The sequence below is a fragment of the Lynx canadensis genome, chromosome C1, assembly GCF_007474595.2.
Source record: "Lynx canadensis isolate LIC74 chromosome C1, mLynCan4.pri.v2, whole genome shotgun sequence".
Lineage (NCBI taxonomy): Eukaryota > Metazoa > Chordata > Mammalia > Carnivora > Felidae > Lynx > Lynx canadensis.
This window is the reverse complement of record NC_044310.1, coordinates 194,862,254-194,881,913: the sequence shown is the minus strand read 5'-3', so window position 1 is coordinate 194,881,913 and position 19,660 is coordinate 194,862,254. Positions and strand designations below refer to the sequence as shown.

Below are 19,660 nucleotides of genomic sequence, written 5' to 3'. Positions count from 1 at the left end.
TAAAATTTTCCATATCTCTTACAATTGTTTGTGTTTCTGTGGTATTGGTTATTTTTCTTCTTTCATTTGTGATTTTGTTTATTTGGGTCTTCTTTTTCTTTTTCTTTCTTTGTTTCTTTCTGTCTTTCTGTCTTTCTTTCTGTCTTTCTTTCTTTCTTTCTGGATGAGTCTTGCTAGAGGTTTATCAATTTTGTTCATGTTTTCAAAGAGGCAGCTCCTGGATTCATTGATTGTTCTATTGTTTTGTTTGTTGTTTTTGTTGTTGTTTTAGTTTCTATATTATTTATTTCTGCTCTATTATTTCCTTCCTTCTCCTGGTTTGGGGTGTTGTTTGTTCTTCTTTTTCTAGCTCCTTTAGGTGTAAGGCTAGATTGTTTATTTGAGATTTTTCTTGCTTCTTCAGAAGCAAACTATACTATAATACTATAGTATAATACTATAAATACTATAAACTTCCCTCTTAGAGTTGCTTTTGCTGCATTCCATTGTGTTTTATTTTCATTTGTTTCTATGTACTTTTTGATTTTTCTTTGATTTCTTATTTGACCCATTAATTGCTTAGTAGCATGTTATTTAACCTCCCTGTATTTGTGCTCTTTCTAGATTTTTTCTTGTGGTTGATTTCTAGTTTCATAATGTTGTGGTCAGAAAAGATGCGTGCTATGACTTTGATCTTTTTGAATTTGTTGAAACTTGTTTCGTAGCCTAATATGTGATCTATTCTGGAGAATGTTCCAGTTATATTACAAGTCATATTACAAAGCTGTACTTTCATGCTCTGTCTCTCTCTGTCCCAAAAATAAATAAACGTTGAAAAAAAAAAAAGCTGTACTAATCAAAATAGTATAGTACTAGCATAAAGATAGACACATAGATCAATGGAATAGAATAGAAAACCCAGAAATAAACCCACAATTATATAGTCAATTAATCTTTGACAAAGGAGGAAATAATATACAATTAGAAAAACTCTCTTCAACAACTGGTGTTGCGAAAACTGGACAGCTACATACAAAAGAATTAAACTGGACCATTTTACCCTATACATGAAAATAAACTCAAAATGTATGAGACCTTAATGTGAGACCTGAAACCATAAAAATCCTAGAAGGGAGCACAGGCAGTAATTTCTCTGACATCAGCCATAGCAACATTTTTCTAGGTATGTCTCCTGGAGCAAGGGAAATAAAAGCAAAAATAAACTATTGGGACTACATCAGAATACAAAGCTCCTTTACAGCAAAAGAAACAATCAACCAAACTAAAAGACAACTCACTGAATGGGAGAAGATATTTGCAAATGACATATCCAATAAAAGATTAGTATCCAAAATACATAAAGAACTTCTACAACTCAACACCCTAAGACCAAACAATCCAATTTGAAAATGGGCAGAAGACATGAACAGATATTTATCCAAAGACATACAGATGACCAACAGACACATGAAAGGATGCTCAACGTCATTCATCATCACAGAAATGTAAATCAAAACTACAATGAGATATCACCTCACACCTGTCAGAATGGCTAGGTCAAAAAACATAAGAAACCACAAGTGTAGGTGACGATGAGAAAAGGGAACCTTCATGCATTCTCGGTGGGAATGCAAACTGGTGTAGCCACTGTGGAAAACAGTATGGAGGTTCCTCAAAAAATTAAAAATAGGACTATCCTACAATCCAGTAATTGCACTAGTAGGCAATTACCCAAAAATTACAAAAATGCTAACTCAAAGGAATATATCTCCCTCTGTTTATTGCAGCATTATTTACAATAGCCACATTATGGAAGCAGCCCAAGTGTCCATTGATAGATGAATGGATAAAGAGGTGGTATATATTTATGTACTTTCGAACATTTCTCAGCCATAAAAAAGAATGAAATCTTGCCCTTTGCAACAATATGAACAGAGCTAGAGAGTATAATGCTAAGTGAAATAAGTCAAAGACAAATACTGTATGATTTCACTCATATGTGACATTTAAGAAACAAAACAAATGAGCAAAGGGAAAAAAGAAAGACAGAGAGAGACAAACTGAGAAAAAACTCTTAACTATAGAGAACCAACTGATGACTTACCAGAGGGAGGTGAGGGGGATGGGTGAGATAGGCAATGGGGAGTAAGTAGTGCACCTATCATGATGAACACTGAATAATACATAAAATTATTGAATCACTGTATTGTATACCTGAAATTAATATAACACTATCTGTTTACTAGAATTAAAATTAAAAACTTAATAAATAAAATAAACACCTATATTACTACATTCAAAAAATAATAAAGTGAGATGTGACAAATGAGAAAGAACCAACTGCAAGAATGGAGGGGAGGCGCTTCCACATAATGGGACCTGATCCTCAAGGATGACAAGGAGAGCAGACAGGAAACCTTGGGCATTATGCTTCCTTTGGAACTGTACAAAAGGCAGCCACAGAGACAGAAGGATGGAGTCTGAAGGAGATCTACACCAGTGCTCTGTCGTGAGCATGAGGTGAAGTGACTTTGAAAAGGTGATAGGACAGGAGTGAGAAGTTAATAATGTCGAGGCCACAAAAATGTTGAGGGTTGAGAAAAGGTCATGGCAGGCCACTGGTGGTGATCTTTTGATTGTCATTTCAGTAGAGAGGAGAGGCTACTTTGGAAGAGAGTTGGGTATTGAGAAATCAGATGTAGAGAACACAGAGTAATCTTTCAGAGTTTGTGGTGAAAGAGAGTGTAAACAGAGACAGTACTGTGCTGTGACAGGCCAGCACAGTAAGGGGAAGGGTTTATGTTGAAGGGAACAGCAACTTCTAGGCCAACGGGAAATAGGCAGTGGAGAGCAACAACCTAAAGGTGTGGCAGAAGCAGTAATTGAAAACCCAAGGCTTGTTTCTGCAAAAATCAGGCCCTCATGTTTTACACTGCTTTTCTGACACTGCTGTTTATTTTTAAATGGCTTAGCACTCCATAGTGTGACTTGGCAACATGCTTAAATTGTATTTCTCCTTCCCAAATATAAACCTATAATTACAGGCCAATCCTGATTCTTAGTTTTCCCAAAGGTAAAAGGTTTTTGTTTGCTTCTTTGGCCTAAAAATGTGATCTAAAAGAAATAAAAATTTAATCTTCCTTTGCTTTTAAGTTAGATAATTTTTCTAAGATAAGTGACTGACTCACCAAAATTTGGATTACATCATGCTAGCTCTGGACCAGTATGTTCCTGTTCCAACCCACTGAATGCTAGTTCTCACTTAGAGGCAATATAAATCAAAGATCCTAACTTGTCCCCAACTTACACAAGCAAACAAAGGCTGATTGATTTTTGCTTATTTAAATTCTCTGTCCTCATCTGGGGTTAGGTGAATATGCTTAAGATGGAAACTGAGAAGGAGAATGGAGAAAAGAGGCAGATGGTTTGGAAGGCTGGTATAAGTGATGGAAAGGTAGTAAATTGGTCAGGTATTTAGAGACGAGCAAAGGGGCCATATGAGTGAATGCAGGAGTGAAGGAAAACGGCAGATGCAGAAGAGTGTTTGAGTGTTCAGGACTTCCAAAAGAAAGAAAGAAAAAGCATGTGGGAGAGAAGGAATAAAGATGGGAGATGGTTTGTTGTGCCGGATTTTAGGAACAACTTGGCCACTCTTACATTCTTGCTTTCATTTGGCCTTCACCAAAAAGGGTGGAGTTTGCTAGAAAAGATTCAGAGTATCCCTGCCTCTTTTCCTTTCCACGTACATAGGAGACTCCCTAATGTGTAATTGTGTGTATTTGTATGATACCTTAACATTTTGTATCTTTCATGTTGATTTTCTGTTTGGACTATCACAATAATCTATATGAAGATATACTGTGATTCCTATGTAAAGGAGAACAGAACATGAGAAATGAAGTATTTTAACCAAACTCATAGAGCTAACCTATGATGACATTGGATCCAGACTATTCTGACACCAGCTGTGTGATTGTGGGTGAAATCTCTGAACCTCAATGTCTGTATCAGTGATACTTACTTAATACGATTATTGCAAGGGTCTGAATTCTTGGCAATACTATAAGTAGTATATATTTTAGTAGTATATTTTTAATATTCCATGTTTACCATTCATGAGCTTTTTTTAATCCACAAACTGAGCTGTGTCATTACCTTTGTTACTTTTGATATGTCCCTGTATAGAACAAGTATTTCAATAAGCCATGTATTGATTTTAAGAACTAATATTTCATACTGACTTACAATATAAAGACCATATTCAAGAAGAAGAATCAGAAAAAGTGATGTAGACTATTTATACATGATGGTATTCATTGTAGGATATTTATGAAAATTGAAAACTAAGTATTCAATAATAGATTGTTTTTAAAAAACGATAAAGCTATACAATGTAATTCTATGCCATTGATAGAAATGAAATTATAGAAAAGCATTAGATATTATTAAGAGGTCAAAATCATACGTATGGCTCTGGTTTTATAAAAATACATATATGTGTGTATCTATTTTCACTGAAAAATTCTGGAAGGATGTATTTTAGAAATGTTTATTCTAGGAAGTAAGGTTTTTTTTCAGTATTTTTTCTTTGTCAGAAATATTGTCTATCTTTTGTATTTTAACTATGGATATTTGTTTATTTTACACTTAGAAAAAATAATCTATTCCACTTTTAGAGCAGTCTTGTTAAGGGAAGCATTTGAGACATAAGTCTTTTAAATAGCTAACTTTTGATCAATAGAGATAAGGGAAGGAATCAAGGTGAATAGAGGGAGGCAGATATATGGTGGCAAATAATTTCAAATATAGTGGGCTTTGAGATGCTATCTGAGTCCAATTTGGGGATCTACTTGGGAGTTTTTATGCTTTATAAAATCTGGCTACTTTATGTAATCTTAATCATATATTCATTTGTGTAAGCGGTTTAGAATATAATACATCAGATGTGGTTTTTCAGTGCATTTGTGTGAACATTCTTAATGTTAGTTAGAAGTCAATTCTTTTCATAGTATGAACAGTTTGAATTAGCACATTATATGCATACTTATACAACAATACTTGAATAACTCAGTTTTTACCAACTAATGAATTTTCCTTCATTATTTAAAAAATTATAGTGATTTGCAAGGAATAAGAACAAATGCCAAAAGGGATGGGAGTGACTGGATTCTCAATGGAAGCAAGGTATGTAAAGAGGGGCTCCCATAGCCCTTCTCTCCAGAGTCCATGCCACAAGTAACAGTGTCTCAAAGACTGCTCATTATTGGGGCGCCTGGGTGGCGCAGTCGGTTAAGCGTCAGACTTCAGCCAGGTCACGATCTCGCGGTCCGTGAGTTCAAGCCCCACGTCAGGCTCTGGGCTGATGGCTCGGAGCCTGGAGCCTGTTTCCGATTCTGTGTCTCCCTCTCTCTCTGCCCCTCCCCCGTTCATGCTCTGTCTCTCTCTGTCCCAAAAATAAATAAACGTTGAAAAAAAAAATTTTAAAAAAAAAAAGACTGCTCATTATGGATTGTCTCATTCTACGGACTCACGTAAGAATTGAATTTACTTAAGTTGTTTTGTTTGGGGGACAATGTGAACTTTGCAACATTTATATTACATGAGATCTGTTCTTCTTGTATGTTCCATTTTACATGCTCCCCTCACTATTATGGCAAATGTTTTACTGTCCAAACGGCCCTTATCAAGCCAGAAAAGGGGAAGGAGAGGCTCACATTGTCCAAATATGAGACAAACGATAATTAATAAACTTGATGTTTGTGAAAAATTGGAGATAAGATTTTCTTATAAATATCAAGAAGACTTTCAAAAGTTCTTAGGAAAGAAGGATAGCTTTGATAGAATTTGAGAGCCCTTCAGTCCTTCTGAGAGTCACATCAGCCTAGATGAATCGGAAAGCCCTCCAGTTAAGGTTACAGATGGGCTTAGGAGTAAATACATCCCTTAGAATCTAATATCACTGATGACAGAGGATTTTGTTTACCTAAAACTGTGTCTGGTATACACTCAGTAAATATTTATTGTTGACTGAGTGTTAAGTGAAGGAAAGATGTTTATTTTCTGCAACTAAGGAGGTCTTTCTGAAAATTGTTTCAAAGCCTGTTGAAGAACTAATTTGTTTTCTTTGAATTTTTTTAAAACTTCTAATTAGTTTTAGACTAATACCTTTGCATTTACAAAATCACAAGTTTGAATGTTGTGCTACTTTCAAATTGCTCTCAGTTTTGTAAACAGCCTTGATTTCTGTACTTACGTTGTCAAGGACTAAAAGCAGTTTGTGGACTGGAATGGGTCTGAAGAACACATTTTGCACAGCCCAGGTCTAAAGACCATTTCATAATCTAGTTTCATAGTTGTTATACAAAAAACCAGTATTTGTGGTGTCAAATAAATTTAGAAAATGTGTGCAACTTCTCATTCTTTGACATGCTAATGTACATTATAAACCTCTAAAAGTTTGGTATAGTATGTCTTATGCCCTAGGAAATTATCTTTATAGATTGAGTCACTAGTATTTTCCCAAACATACTTTTTGTCATAGACTCTAGGTCTGGCGTTCTCTCTTGTCCAGCAAGAGAGCAGATGCAGGATTGAAATGTGAGAGAGGCTAATGTCAGGGAGGAGACGAGAGTACTGAATAAGGGTCCTTGCTCCATTTTTATTAGGACCAGAAGGCTTACAAGCGTGATGGACTTACACAAAGAGACAATGAAATCGTGAACATGAACTCATGGGCATGAGGGAAAGGGGGTTTTGAAGATATTCAGTGTTAGCTGTTTGGGTCAACACTAAACCTGGAGCTGGGTGGAAAGTTGTTTACAGCAGACATGAGACACCACCTCTGTTTACCTAAACTGGCCTAGGGGACAAGAAGGACAGAGCATGCTACCTCAGGGTCAGCAAGGCATCTTTCTTTTGCTAATTAGCTCCAGCTCTGGGCAACTTCATCCTCCTGTGGTCCAAAGTCCTGTTTTCCTGTTTTTGTCCTTCCTTCCTGTGAAAGCAGCTTTCTGTTATTGTACTAACTTGGGGGGGGAGAGGGGACATTTTCACCCTGAATACCTAATCTTGTTTACCTCATTTTGGATGATGAAAACATCCTGAGATTTCCTATTCCTATACCTTTCTCCTATACTGGGGGCCTTTGCAACCTATTTACCTAATTTTGTTTACCTAATCTTATTTAGCCAAACTTGAGTGTGTTCATTCTGTGGGTTTCTAATTCCTTATGCCTTGTTAAGCCATTGGTGCAACCTCAGGGAATTCCTAAGCTTATTCCCCACAACTGTTAGAAATTTTAGTCTAAACTATTTGTCTTAAGGATTATAGTAAAGATGTATAATGAAGATTATAATAAAGATGATTCCAGTATAATAATCACTTAACTCTGCACACAGAGGGCCACAGAAGACTAAGATATTTGATCAAATGGGAAACACATTCTCTTATGACTCCAGCTTTGTTAGCAGTTCTTCTGTGGGAACCACCCAAGAAAACTCCACTGACTATGTCCAAACCTCTATTAGAAATAACAAAAAATTGAAAGGAAGCAAAAGTAAAGGAATAAGTAAGTGAATATAGTACCTCAATAAGATGACCTAAGGGGTGCCTTGTGGCTCAGTAGGTTAAGCATCAACTCTTGATTTCGGCTCAGGTCGTGATCTCACGGTTTGAGAGACCAATCCCTGTGTCTTGGGATTCTTTCTCTTCCCTCTCTCTGCCCTTCCCTCCCTCCCCCACCCACAAATAAATAAACTTTAAAAAAATGACCCTAAGATGTGCCCATCAAAGTGTCGACACAAAGTTTTTAATGGCTTAGGAAAATAATTAAGTGAAGAGATCATATTAACTTTTATACACCTAGATTTCAGCTAAGTAACAAAATGCACATACATTTCAACTATGTTAAAAGGAAAAAAAAAACAGAAAGGAAATTCATAATGATATCTACATGACGGACTTGAGGATTTTTTTTTCTTTTTTCTTTATAACAATATACTATATATAATGTCTACAATGAACTTATAAACATTCAATACCCAAAAAAATGATGGCCCTCAGTAGGGATAATCCCAGCCCTATTAAGAGTTTTGACTGTCATAATTAAGAACGAAGTTGAGAAAATCCTTTTACAAGGAGAATTTTCTTATAAGAAAAGGAAAGCAGTCATGCTGGAAATACTCGCCTTCTGTTTGACTCTTGCAGAAATGGTTCAGAATCGATTAACCTTCTTCCATAATTGTGTCTAAAAAAAACTGTTGAAGAATTCTATTCACTTTTACCAAATTGAAGTCAGGGTGTTAAAGTGAACAATTTTTTCGTATAAACAGCTCCTCCCTTCCTTTCATTCCATTGTTTGTCTTTTATCTATAATAATGTCTGTCTGTTAATGTCTGAGGCTGTGGATTTAGAGCTTATAGACACTAATCCCTGGACATGCGATTCAGAACAGAAAAGCACTATTTCAGCAATTCAACTGTGCACCTACACAGATGGTCATTATTCTCTTAGAAAAATATGAAATTGGGAGACTTGAAAGGTTTTTGAGCAAGTGGTATAATGGAGAAATATTATAGAAAAAAATACATTGACCATGATGTATAATTTTTTTTTTTTTCTAGGAACACATTTTTCTCATTTATTCAGCAAACATCCTTGAAAGCCTTCTAGGGGCGCCTGGGTGGCGCAGTCGGTTAAGCGTCCGACTTCAGCCAGGTCACGATCTCGCGGTCCGTGAGTTCGAGCCCCGCGTCGGGCCCTGGGCTGATGGCTCAGAGCCTGGAGCCTGTTTCCGATTCTGTGTCTCCCTCTCTCTCTGCCCCTCCCCCGTTCATGCTCTGTCTCTCTCTGTCCCAAAATAAATAATAAAAAACGTTGAAAAAAAAATTTAAAAAAAAAAAAAAGAAAGCCTTCTATATGCCAAACACTACTCTAAGTACTGATGATAGTCCCTGCCCTTGAGTAGTTCCTTGTAGAGAGAAATGTTGAGGGTCTCTGATTGTTGTGTCACTTATAACCAGGCCACCACCACGGCCTTCACTTGCTATCATGTAGACAACACTAACATCATTGGCTTATTTCCCATTATTTTTATGTACAGCACTGTGGATTTGAGAACATAAATCTTATAAAGGGCATAGATGTTAGGTGATAGAAGTAACTGATGCCATTTTATACTCCTACTATTTCAAAGGGATAGAGACAAGAATAGATCATTTGAATACAGTTTGATAAATGCTAAGATGATGGTGAATTCAGAGTGCTTACAGGAGCTCTTAACCTGGCCTGGAGAATTTGGGAAGACTTTAGTCCAGAATGGTAGGATGTATCCTAGCAGCATTGGGAAACAGCCACCCAGTGGAGGAAACAAGATTTCTGAAGACACATAGGTAATGAAGACCTTAGAATAGAAAGGATAGCAAATAGTTCAGTGGAGTTGACCTGAGGACAGGGAATGAGAAAAATGAGATAAAAGATAAGGTTGGACTGATAAGCTAGTGCCAGTTTTTGATGAGTTTTATATGTCCTTCTAAAGGTTTACAGTTTATCCTGAGGCCTATTACGAGCTATTCAGAGATTTCAAAATATGAAAATGATATGATTAGATTGCATTGTAAAAAAGGTCTCTGAGATCATGATGAATAATAGAGGTGCAGGGACATCAGTTGTAGGAACTTAAGAAATGATGAGGCCCCGAAATAAGGTAATGGCAATAGAAGAGAAAGGAAGTGAGTGGATTCATAAAGTATTGAAATGGATTAGAGAGAATTAGAAGTCAAATTGAATATGAAGCAAGATGATAACATGATTTTTTTTTTGGCACCATTCACTGAGATAGGAAAAATAGATTTATATTCAAGATTAGTTAAGAGTTAAGGGTAGGAAAAGATATGTTCTGCCCATGAGTCATCAGGCGGACTCTCCAGAGGCAGGTAGGTATACAGGTCTGAAACTTAGCAAGAAATTTCACTTAAAGATTTGGAGTCATTAGCAGATAGATGGTAATTAAAGCCATGGAAGTGCTTGAGGTGACCCAAGAAAGGCACAGAATAAGTTAATAATTTGTGCTGGGTATATTTGTTTGATAAATAAATATCATCTGGTAATCTCATGTCTCTTATTTAGTATGTTATTTTATCCCTCTTTAATCATTATCTCCTTATTGAGGCCATTTGGAAAGAAGTAGGCCATCCATCATCAAAATCAAATCCATGCCTTTTCGAAAACTGTTGTGAGAGTACAAATACTTTAATGTTGCCATTTAGAACAGATTCCTTTTTCTCATCTGCAGTTTCTTTCTAAAATATAGTTTATCATATAGTTATCATAGAGTATTTTGCTTTAATTTAGAAAAGACATAATAAGCTCTGTTCATTATTTACAGTATTAATCATGGAATGAAAATGTACTGACTTCATTCTTTGAAGCAATGGGTTGTTTTCCCTGTACTTTTTAATAACCTCATATATGAATAATCAACACTGAAGATATTTGGGTAGAGTACAAAGAGAGGCATAAAGCATGTCTTGTCTGGTTTAGTCTTCTTGAATATACTTTCCTCCCATCATGACTTAAACATCGACCTGGTTTATTGTGAAGTGTCACAGTAAATTTGGGGTTTGCAGGTATTCATCAGTAATGGGCAGCTAAGTGACATTGTGATCGTAGTGGCAATCACAAATCATGAAGCTCACTCTCCTGCTCATGGCATTAGCCTTTTTCTGGTGGAAAATGGAATGAAAGGATTTATCAAGGGACGAAAGCTACATAAAATGGGACTAAAAGCCCAGGTAAGTCACAATATGAATTATTAATTATAACTAATTGCGTGTACTCAAATATACTTTATAGAACTACATGTAGCAAATCATACCTTCCTATGCCAGATTCCTAAAATATGCTTTTCAGAAATGGAAAGAGAGGGGTGCTGGGAGGCTCAGTTGATTAAGTTTCTGACTCTTGATTTCAACTCAGGTTATGATCTCACAGTTTGTGAATTTGAGCCCTGCATCAGGCTCTGTGCTGTCAGCACGGGGCCTGGTTGGGATTCTTTCTCTCCCACTCTCTCTCTATCCCTCCCCCACTCGTGCTTGCTCTCTACAAACAAACAAATGTTAAAAAAAAAAAAAAGAAAAGAAATGGTAAGAGAGATTTATTCCATTTATCCAAATTATCTCTGTTGTTCAGCAGTGGAAGTGAATCAGCATATTTTGAATATCTGCTTCAGAAACGGCAAAATTATATGTTAATAGACCTTCTATTAAATTGATTGAAGAAAATAATGGAATAAAAGCAGAAAATATTTTTCTATTATTTGGTAATTATTTGGTAGCTTTTTCATTACCAAAAGGAAAAATGACAGTGTATTGCAGTGGGAAAGCCACAAATTTTTAGAATCAAATGGATCTGGGTTTGAATCCGTGGTTTATTACCTACTAGATGTATTCATTAACTACTCCAACTTGGCTTCCAGTTTCTTTTGTTCTTGTTTTTGTTTTCTTAAATGGAAATAATAGTCACCTCATTAGGGTGTTGGGAGATTTAAGTGAGATCATTCTGTACTTAACTGTGTGATCCCTTAGGATACTGCAGAATTATTCTTTGAGGATGTACGGTTACCAGCTAGTGCCCTACTTGGAGAAGAGAATAAAGGCTTCTATCACCTCATGCAAGAACTTCCACAGGTCAGAATTATTAAATATTCCATCTTTTGATTAGTTAATAAAGTGGTGTGAAATAGAACCATGTAAATTCGTGCATATAAAACTTGTGACATAGCCAATCATTTGAGTAAAGTTAAAGTTGAAAAAAACCCTGACTTCTTGGGGTGCCCGGATGGCTCAGTCAGTGAAGCATCTGACTCTTAATCTCAGCTCAGATCTTGATCTCAGGGTCATGAGTTCAGACCCCACGTTGTGGGGTGTGGAGACTACATAAACCAACCAACCAACCAACAAAAAACCTGAGTTTTGTAGCCTAGATAAGTAAATAACTGAACTCAAGGATATCCAATCAAAGCTTATAAATGAGTAGGAAAATTAGGTATTTTAGTTCTGTGATACCTTCTTAGAATGACTTTAGCTTCTTAACTACAAGTCAAGAATTCTTATCTCCTCGTAAGGAAATATCAGCCAAAATATTTGGCAGGATTTTTTTTTTTTTTTTTTTTTGATGATACCAAGGAATCATCATACCGGAAAGTTTTAGTCCATCATAGTTAGCTCTCACATCTGTGTTTTTGGAGTGTGGTGCCTATGTGATTGTTGAACCTCACATGCCAGCATAGAAACATAGGTGCATTTGTCTAGTGATTGCCACAGCCTGGGCTAAATTGGGGACAAGGTTAGGAATACTGCCATGGAAATAGAATAGAATATAAAAATCACCAGCAAGATGGATTTAAACTGACCATGGATACTAGTAGGCAGAATTTAACCTATCCACTTTAAAAGGTTGATTTCCATAGACCTATTAGAATATGCAGTGTGCAGAGATCAATAAATAAAAGTCAACAATTTCATATTTCTTTTCTCATAGATGACTGATGAAGGAATTAAATAAATTATGTATATATGTATATGTAGTAAAGACAGACATTTATAAAAGTAAAGGATTTGTTTTAAAGAATTACTATGGCTATGTCCAATATTCTTATAAATCTATGGGAGCATTTTCTTATAGAATTAAGAAATAAATTAACTTTTAGGAGTTTTATAACGATTATTTATTGAATTTATTATCATCAAAATCTTGTGGAATTAGAATGATGCTTAAGACTTAATTTTGGGTTATAGGAAAGGCTACTGATTGCTGAAATGGGACTTTCAGCCAGTGAATTCATGTTCGAAGAAACCAGGAATTACGTTAGACAAAGAAAAGCTTTTGGGAAAACAATTGCACATCTACAGGTAAGCTTATTGTCATGATTTAGTATTGAGCGACATCAGTTTCCTCATCTAAACACAAATATGGAATAACTCTCATAGAGGTGGTATTAGAATCCATTGAGGTGGATGAGACCATTGAGGGATAAAGAGTGGAGAGTAAGATAAGAGGTCCTAGGACAGAGTCCTGAGAAAAAATTAGTATTTAAAGGTGGACTAGTAGGGAGAAACCAGCAAAGACAACACAGAATGAAGGACTAGAAAGAAAAAAGCAAATCAAGCAAGTAGAGTCACAGAAGCCAAGAGAAAAGGAGATTTCAAGTAGGCAGGAGTAGGGCCACAGGTTGCTTAAAGGGAAAACAAGATGAGAATCAAGAGTGCCCATTGGACATCGCAATAGGGAGCTGATAACAGACTAGAGTGTGGTTGCACCAGGCCAGAGTAAGTAAAGGGATAAATAGAAATGAGGAAGTAAAGATACTGATGGCACACAGCTCTTTCCTGAGTTTGGCTGTGAATGGTAGGTAGGTTACTAGGGAGTAAGAAGAGGATGGCGGGTGACAGGTAGAATCTTGGGGTCAAGTGACATACTTGTAAGATTTAAGGTTTTTTTTGTTATTATTAGGATAAGAATGCTGGAAGCACTTTTTTTTTAAATTTTTTAATGTTTATTTATTTTTAAGTGACAGAGAGAAAGCAAGCAGGAGAGGGGTAGAGAGAGAGCAAGCAGGGGAGGGGGAGACAGAGAGGGGGACATAGAAGCTGACAAGCTTCAGGCTCTGAGCTGTCAGCACAGAGCCCGTCGTGGGGCTTGAACTCACAAACCTCAAATCTTGACCTGAGGTGAAGTTGGTTAGGAGCTGACTCTTAACCAACCGAGCCACCCAGGTGCCCCTGGGAGCATGTTTTAATACCTAGAAAAAGGAATTAATAAAGAAAGAAAGATTGTAGATATGAAGAAGACAACTGCTATGATATTTGAGAAAGAATCAGGGTGTGGGTGCGAAAGCATATGGAAAGGTAGTCCTTCCCACCTCCACCGCAGAGGTGTTTCCTCCGTTGTGACAGGAAGAAAAGAGGAAAGAATGGGTATGGGTTCAGTCAGACACTTAGCTCTGTTGGTAGAAAATTGCAAAAGCTCTTTATGAAGACTTCCATTTTCCTTAAATAACATAGGGAAACTCAGCTCTTGAAAAAGAGGTGAGTGAAGGGGTCATGCAGGTGTCCATGGAGAGAGGAATATTTGAGATACCCTTTCAAAGTAAGAGACTGAACTAACTAGAGAAATATAATAAGGCTGTGAGCAGTAGTGAGCAGTATTGAGGACTCAGATGAGGTTAATGATTATGGGTGTATAGTGGTACCTTCTTCTTTTTTGTGTTTTAGATTTACTAGAAGGATTTAGCTGTTGATGATCAAACACAGAGAAGGTGGATGATTGTTTAAGGTTTTGCAAGGAAGTTTAAGGTATTTGCCAAAAAACTCAGCATAAGGTGGCCATAATCACTAACCATGCCAATCAAATATTAGACTCTAGTTTCTTCTTAAATGAAAGAAAAGTTTATAAACAATTTAGCCATAAAGTTGCTTCAACATTTTGCCAGCAAAAAACCTGGAGTTGGAAATCTACCTAAACAGTTTCAAGTGGAATGGCTTATGAAGGGCTTTGTGAAGGGCAAGGCGGAGATGAAACACTTTGGTAGCCTTTGAGGACCAGCTTTATGGAATTAACTTCAGTCATTTTTAAGTCCTAGCTCAGCTACTTGGATCTCCGTGGTCTAGTCAGGTTGTATGACCTCTCTAGGAAGCATTTTCTTATTTGCAAGATGTGAACGATATCCGTAGCTACCTTATAGAATTGCTGTGAGGATTACCTGAGATAATATACACAAAGTGGTCAGAATATTGCCTGGCAAATTTAGCACTCATTACAGTTTGCTATTTTTGCCTTACGTAATGTCGTCTTCTATTTTGTTCCAATAAAGGGAACCTACTCCGTTGTTCATCAACGTAACTTTTTTCCATTCTGAAAAAGCTTCTTTAGATCCTAACTTTCTTATTAGCATAACAGATCCAAAAATAGTTGTTCTGAATCTGTAAACATGAGGCACACACTTTAGAAAACATTTTTAAAAAGCAGTATGACTTGACTTTCCTAAATTGTGATTTCCTTAAGAGTAAGGATTTTAGGGTTGCCTGGGTAGCTCAGTCGGTTGAGAATCTGACTTCAGCTCAGGTCACGATCACACAGTTTTGTGAGTTCAAGCCCCACATCGGGCTCTGCACTGACCCTGCGGAGTCTTCTGGGGATTCTCTTTTTCTCTCTGCCCCTCCTCAGCTTGTGCTCCGTCTGTCTCAAAATAAATAAATAAACTTAAAGGAAAAAATAATAAAAAAATTTTTAAAAAGAGTAAGGATTTTAGAGGTGCCTGGGTGGCTCAGTCAGTTAAGCATCTAATACTTGATTTGGGCTGAGGTCATGATCTTGCAGTTCAGGAGTTCGAGCCCTGGGTCAGGCTCCACACTTCAGTGCAGAGCCTGCTTGAGATTCTCTCTCTCCCTCTCTCTCTCCCTGCCTCTCCCCCACTCGTGTTCTCTCTCTGTCTCTCAAAACAAATAAATAATCATTTAAAAAATAGTGAGAAGAATTGACTTTATACAAAAACAGAGTGAGGATTTTATACTGTAAATTCCTTTTAATTTGCATATCATTAATTTATACCTATGAGTGATTCTCAGTGATAGCCCTCTTCCCCTCAGGCATTTAGAACCCCTCAGGAGGTGGGGTACACAGCAACTGGGGGTGTGTTTGGTATTTAGTGCTCTGGAGGCCAGTATGGTTAAATGTCCTGTAATTCAGAGATAGTTTCCTATAGCAACTAATTGTCTCACTCAAAATGCCAATAGTCTCCCTCTGAGAAATAGTGATATACATAACTTATTCCATTTTGTTTCACTGAGCAAATATGTATTGACTGCCTTCTAAAGGTTAGATGCTGAAATGTAATTTGATACATGTGATTCTGAAAATACACACTATAAGCTGCTAGCAATATGAAGTGGTATTACTCTGTGACTTTCGGAACTTTACCCAAAGTGCGTTATAGGCATACCTCGGAGGTATTGCAGGTTCTGTTCCAGAATATCACAATAAAGCGATTATAATGAAATTTTTGTTTTCCTAGTGCATATAAAAGTTGTGTTTACACTATACTGTAGTCTATTAAGTGTGCAATAGCATTATGTCCAAATGGCGTCCATACCTTTATTAAAAAATACTTTATTGGGGCGCCTGGGTGGCTCAGTCGGTTAAGTGGCCGACTTTGGCTCAGGTCATGATCTCGTGCGGTCCGTGAGTTCGAGCCCCACATCAGGCTCTGTGCTGACAGCTCAGAGCCTGGAGCCTGCTTCAGATTCTGTGTCTCCCTCTCTCTGACCCTCCCCCATTCATGCTCTGTCTCTCTCTGTCTCAAAAATAAATAAACGTTAAAAAAAAATTTTTTTAAATACTTTATTGCTAAAAAGTGCTAGCCATCATCTAGCTTTCAGTGAGTGGTAATCTTTTGCTGATGGAGGGTCTTGCCTTCATGTTGATGGAAGCTGACTGATCAGGGTGGTGGTTGCTGAAGGTTGGGTGGCTGTGCCTTTTTTAAAAGACAACAACAAAACTTGCGACATCAACTGACTCTTCCTTCAACAAACAATTTCTCTGTAGCATGCACTGTTTGATAGCATTTTATACACAGTAGAACTTCTTTCAAAATTGAAATCAATCCTCTCAAACCTGATGCTTTATCAACTAAATTTATGTAATATTCTATATCTTTTGTCTTCTTTTCCACAATCTTCACAGCATTTTCCCCAGGAGTAGTTCCATTTCAAGAAAACCCCTTTTTTTTTATGCATCCATAAGAAGCAACTCCTCATCAATTAAAGTTTTATTATAAGATTGTGGCAATTCAGTCATATCTCCAGGCTCCACTTTTTTTTTTTAAGCTTATTTCTTTTGAGAGAGAGAGAGGTGTGTGCACAAGCAGGGGAGGGGCAGAGAGAGAGAGGGAGAGAGAATCCCAAGCTGTCAACGCAGATCCCAATGTGGGGTTCAGTCCCATGAACTGTGAGATCATGACCTGAGCCAAGATCAAGAGTTGGACACTCAACTGACTGAGCCACCCAGGCATCCGCGGGCTCCCGATTGTAATTCTCTCGCTATTCCCACAACATCCCACGGTCACTTTCTCCACTGAAGTCTTGAATCCCTCAAAGTCATCCAGGAGGGTTGGAATCAACTTCTAAAACTCCTGTTAATGTTAGTATTTCAGTCTCTTCCTATGCCTCATGAATGTTTTTCATGGCATGTGGAATGGTAGATTCTTTCCAGAAGGTTTTCAATTTACTTTGCCTGGATCCACTAGAGGAATCACTATCTATGACAGCTACAGCCTTATACAATGTATTTCTTAAATAATACAACTTGAAAATCAAAATTACTCCTTAATGCATGGGCTGCAGAATGGATGTTGTCTTAGCAAGCATGAAAACAGCATTAATCTCATTGTCCATCTCAGTCAGAACTCTTGGGTGACCGGGTGCATTGTCAACGAACAGTAATATTTGAAAGGAATTTTTTTTCCTGAGCAGTAGATCTCAACAGTGGGCTTAAAATATGCAATAAGCCAAACACGTTGTAAATAGATGTACTGTCATCCAGACTTTATTGTTCCAGTTCTAGAGCAGAGACAGAGTAGATTTAGCATAATTCTTAAAGGCCCTAGGATTTTCAGAATAGTAAGTGAACATTGGCTTCAACTTAAAGTCACCAGCTGCATTAGCCCCTAATAAGAAAGTTAGCCTGTCCTTTGAAGCTTTGAAGCCAGGTATTGTCATCTTCCTAGCTGTGAAAGTCCTAGATGGCATCTTCTTGCAATGTAAGGCTGTTTCATCTACATTTAAAATCTGTTGTTTAGTGTGGCCACCTTTGTTAATTATCTTAGCTAGAATTTCTGGATAGCCTGCCTCAGTTTCCGCATCAGCGCTTGCTGCTTCACCTTGCACATTTACGTTATGGAGATGGCTTCTTTCCTTAAGCCTCATGAACCAGCCTCTGCCAACTTCAGACTTCTTCAAGCTCCTTACCTCTCTCAGCCTTCATAGAATTGAAGAGAGTTAAGACCTTGCTCTGGATTAGGTGTTGGCTTCAGGGGATGTTGTGGCTGGTTAGAGCTTCTATTTAGACCACTACAACTTTCTCCATATCAGCATAAGTCTTCTTCACTTTTTTATCATTCATGTGTTCACTGGAGTAGCACTTTTAATTTCCTTTAAGAACTTTTCCTTTGCATTCACAGCGTGGCTAACTGGCACAAGAGGCCTGGCTTTCAGCCTATCTTTGCTTTTGACATAAGCAAGCTTAGTTGTTTCCAGCTTTTGATTTAAAGTGAGAGACGTGTGACTCTTCCTTTCACTTGGACACTTAGAAGCCATTGTAGAGTTATTAATCGGTCTCATTTCAGTATTGTTGGGTCTCAGGGAATAAGGAAGCTCAAGGAGAAGGAGAGATGGGGAACGGCTGGCCAGTGGAGCAGTCAGAACACTCACACGTATCGATCAAATTCGCCATCTTATATGGGCGCGGTTCATGGTGCCTCAAAACAAGAAGATGAGCAACATCAAAGATCACTGATCACCTTAACAAATATAATGATAGTGAAAAAGTTTGAGATACTGTGAAAATTACCAAAATATGACGCAGAGACACGTGAGCAAATGCTATTGGGAAAATGGCACCAATTGACTTGCTCCACAGATTTGCCACAGACCTTTCATTTGTAAAAAATGCAACATCTGCAAAGAGCAATAAAACAAAGTGTGCCTGTAATAGCTTTTGCTTCTGAAAACCAACCATCACCACCTCACGCCTTTGGCCCTGTTATGGACACTATAAAAAGTAAATCAAATAGGCATATTTTCCATCCCCTTGGAAATCTACATCTCCTTTTATGGAATTCATATTAAATTACAATAAAGATGACTATGATATTACCCAGATTGTTTATAGCTCAGAACGTTAAATATGATTTGACATTTGACCATGAAGGAAATAGGAAACTGGTATAATGTTTTCCCAGAGAAGAAAAAAAGCCTGTAATATGTGTATTTGACTAATATTTACTAAATAAATACATACACTTTGACAGCAAAAAGAGAGAATATAGTTTTAATCTTTTTCAAAGCGAGCGCTCTTTTATGAAGCACTACCTTCTTTCAAAGGGAGTTTACCAAACTGTCACTAGGTGGCAGTAGTATCACTTCCACCAGTGTACTACGCTACCTGTAGTCTGGTTTTTCAAGTAAATTTATTATGTTCTCAGATTTCTGGGATATTTCTTCTAATCTTTCTGCCTTACTGAAATAAAGATCTTTGAATATTTTCATAGTCAATCTAGGAATGTATTCAAAGAAGATGAATGACCAATATATGCTTACACCTCCTATTCTAGAGCTTGGTACACTATTGTTCCAGTTATTAATATGAAATAGAAGACCTTTAAATGTTGTATTATACTTAGCCAAATGTCATTTTACAATCATTTAACTATTCAGTTTCCTTTATCTTTGTTATGCTTGAATTTTGAACATTTGGGGCCTTTCTGACCATTTCAGTGCATTTCACAAAAAAATCATTTTCTTTGTAGAATGGAGACCTAACCATACTTAAGTTGCAATTATTATAAGATTTTTATTCCTTTTCATTCATTCAAATATGGAGATATTTGATGTCAAATCTTATGATTTTT

At 37.0% G+C, this 19,660-nt stretch overlaps 1 protein-coding gene across 1 annotated transcript in view; it reads left to right on the top strand.

The window, feature by feature from the left end:
• ACADL (acyl-CoA dehydrogenase long chain) overlaps positions 1 to 19,660 on the top strand; it is a 45,837-nt gene that overhangs the window by 11,855 nt on the left and 14,322 nt on the right. Inside the window, exons 5-8 of the mRNA XM_030326931.1 lie at positions 5,097 to 5,163; positions 10,605 to 10,769; positions 11,562 to 11,663; positions 12,774 to 12,887. Of these exons, the coding sequence (XP_030182791.1) occupies positions 5,097 to 5,163; positions 10,605 to 10,769; positions 11,562 to 11,663; positions 12,774 to 12,887 (448 nt within the window). The remainder of the gene's footprint in view (positions 1 to 5,096; positions 5,164 to 10,604; positions 10,770 to 11,561; positions 11,664 to 12,773; positions 12,888 to 19,660) is intronic.